This window comes from Trichechus manatus, unplaced genomic scaffold (assembly GCF_000243295.1).
Source record: "Trichechus manatus latirostris isolate Lorelei unplaced genomic scaffold, TriManLat1.0 scaffold00057, whole genome shotgun sequence".
Taxonomy (NCBI): Eukaryota; Metazoa; Chordata; class Mammalia; order Sirenia; family Trichechidae; genus Trichechus; species Trichechus manatus.
The window spans coordinates 5,918,653-5,921,486 of record NW_004443993.1 but is presented as its reverse complement, the minus strand read 5'-3'; the positions used below and the strand labels follow the sequence as shown (position 1 = coordinate 5,921,486).

At 66.6% G+C, this 2,834-nt stretch overlaps 1 protein-coding gene across 1 annotated transcript in view; it reads left to right on the top strand.

Annotated features, from left to right (window-relative positions):
- The first annotated feature begins 559 nt into the window (after positions 1–559).
- Positions 560–2,834, top strand: part of PRR36 (proline rich 36) — a 3,490-nt gene continuing 1,215 nt past the window's right edge. Inside the window, exons 1-5 of the mRNA XM_023733079.1 lie at positions 560–812; positions 927–1,026; positions 1,280–1,392; positions 1,473–2,063; positions 2,177–2,770. Of these exons, the coding sequence (XP_023588847.1) occupies positions 560–812; positions 927–1,026; positions 1,280–1,392; positions 1,473–2,063; positions 2,177–2,770 (1,651 nt within the window). The remainder of the gene's footprint in view (positions 813–926; positions 1,027–1,279; positions 1,393–1,472; positions 2,064–2,176; positions 2,771–2,834) is intronic.

The following is a 2,834-nucleotide window of genomic DNA, read 5'->3' as shown; positions in this document are numbered from 1 at the left end:
GAGGTGAGCGCGGCGGAGCAGGTGGAGGGCTGCGCGCAGACTGAGCTGGGCTGGGCGGGGAGGGGACCAGTCCAGACGCGGCTCTTTGTCTCCGGAGCCCGTTCGCGGGCAGCCGGGGCCGCTCCTTCTCTCGGCAGGTGCCGGGGTCCCTTGGGAAGGCCGGGGAGGGTGCTCTGGGCCTCCTCCCTTCCTCTGGAGCCCGTGGCGTCTGCCAGTCCCCGTGGCTGGCCGTCTGGGTCCCCGAGGGGGCGACGGTTGGGGGCGTGGGTCTCGGGTCCTGGAAGGGAGCAGGAGGGGCAGTGGGGCGGTGGTGGGCCAGGGCGGGCAGGGCTTCCAGCATTTGGGGAAGGCAGTAGGGTTGGGACTTGGGGACAACCAGCTGAGCAGCGGGGCTGCTGGATGGGTAGGATGGAGGGAAGCGATGGAGGCAGAGGCTGAGGTTCCGGCGCCCGTGAGTGGCGATGCTGGGGAAGAGGCAGCGAGGACCCTGGTCCCCGCAGGCAGCATCGCGGTGCAGGACCTGGGATGCTGATGGGTCAGTCTGCTCATCAGGTGCAGGATGGACAAGAGGGCCAAGGCTGGGGCCACTGCGCGGACGCCGGCTTCTCGCCCTCCCGGCCTTCCAACCCCCAGGCCCCCAGGGTCTCCTCGACCCCCTCCTCCAGTAACCACCGCAGCCCTCCGAGTTCTAGGAGCAGCGGGGCGAAGGCCCCTGGCAGAGCGAACTGGGGGCATGGGCGGAGCCACTCTCCCCGAGGCCGCTCCCCGGGTGGGACCAGCGCGGATCGCCGGGACAGGCCCCCGGAGTCCAGGTACCCCAGCCTTCTTTCTCGATCCCAACCCTATCTTCCCTCCCCGCCTTTTCCCGAGGCACCAGACTCCCCTCCCGCCTTCCGGGGCACAGCTGACTCGGCTTCTTCCCACAGCCTCCAGGCCCCCAGCGGCTGCGAGGGTGGAGAGGGCCCCTGCCAAGGCTCCCGGTCCGGGCTCTATCTCTAGTCCGGCACATGCCAGCGGGACTGCCAGGTAACAACCCAGCCCCCCTCCCCGCCCAATCCTCTGGGCAAGAGTTTGCGTCACTATCTGGAACCTTTTAATTTTACACATGAGTTGAGGGGGTGTTTGAACGTTTGCAGATTCCTGGGCTCAAGCTGGGTGAAAGCCATTATTAGTCTGCGAAGAGGGTAAATGCCCTGTTTCACAGATGGGAAAATGGAAACTTGGGAGGTCAAACAAGGAGCTAGGGCTCTGCCCTGAGCGCTGCCCCTCCTGTCCCCAGGACGGGACCTCCTGGCCAGAAGGGATTTCGACCCCCGGCTGAGGAGACTGTGGCTAGAGGAAAAGTCCCGGAGGTGCACAGAAGGAGCGGCCCGAGCGCCGGGGCACGGAGAGGTACGAGACCTGGGGAGGAGCGAGGCTTCTGGGCAGCAAGGGTTACCGGGTGACCCTTTGGCCCTCTGCTTTGCCTCCAGACTCTTCTAGGCCCAACTCTGGTGCTCCCTCCCCGGCCATCGCCCGTCGGTCCCGGGTGCCCGAAGTCGAGGGGGGACTCCCCCAGGCAGCTCCGAGTGCCCGGCAGCGGCCCCCAATCGAGGCCCCCAGGAGATCAGTGAGCAGCGCCGTGGAGCGCAGCGCTGCTGAGCCGAGCCCAGCTGCCAGGAGGCGGCCTAGCGCCGGCGGTGGCCTCCAGAGGCCGGCCTCACGCCCCCTGGGCTCCAGCACCGCCCCTCTGTCCTCTCCAGTCCGCTCCGGGGCCTCGGCCAGAGGGACACCCCGGGCTCTGGCGCATCCCTCCCAGTCCAAGTCAAAAGGACTCCAGGCTCTGCGCCCCCCGCAGGCCACACCCCCAAGGAAGGCTGCAGCCCCTGGGCGGGGCCAGTCTCCCTCTTTGGCCATATCCTCTCTGCAGGGTCCAGGCACACAGCAGGCACCGCCTCCCCAAATCACTGCCTCCCGGCTGCCTGCTACGCTCCCATCTTCTCCACCGACCACACCCCCTCTGCCAGCCAACCTCGGTCTTCAGGCCCTGCCCTCCCCACCAGCCACATCCCCTCCCAACGACCGTCCCTGTCTTCTGACCACGCCCCTTCCACTAGCCCCTTCTGCTACCCTGCCTCGACCAACCCTCCCCTCTCCACCAGCCACACCCCCTCTGCAAGCTCCACCCTCTTGGCAGGGTACATCCTTTCCGAGGGCCAGCTCCTCTCCCCAGGCCACGCCCACTTTTCTGGCTCCATTCTCACCATCAGTTTCACCCCCTCTGCAGAGTATGCCCCCCACCCAGGCTTCTCTGGCTGTGTCCCCTCTTCCCTCTCCCTTGGCCATACCTCCTTTGTTGCCTCGTTCGTCACCAGCCACACCCCCTCCACAGGCTTCCATCTCTCTGGCCACATTGCCGCTGAACCCGCCCTCTCCTCTAGCCACACCCCCTCTTCCGAGCCTTCCCTCATCTCTGACCACGCCCCCTACTCTGGCCCCACCTCCCCTGTCTCCACCTCCTCTTCAGGCCACGCCCCCAAAGCAGGACCATCTTCCTCTGGCCACATCTCCTCCGCAGGCCTCTCTCTGTTTCCTGACCACGCTCTCTCTGCAGGATTCTTGTCCTCTAGAGTCTCTTTTGGCCACACCTCTTGTACAGGCCCCACCTTCTCTGGCTTCACAGCCTCTGCAGGTCCCTCCCTCTTCCCTGGCTACGCCCCCTCCACAAGCCACTCCTTCTATGGCCACGCCCCCTCTGCCGACCCCACCGTCTCTGATCTCATCTCTGCAGGCTCCTTCCTCTCCCCCAGACTCACTCCCTGCGCAGGCCCCTCCCTCTCCCCCAGCCTCGCCCC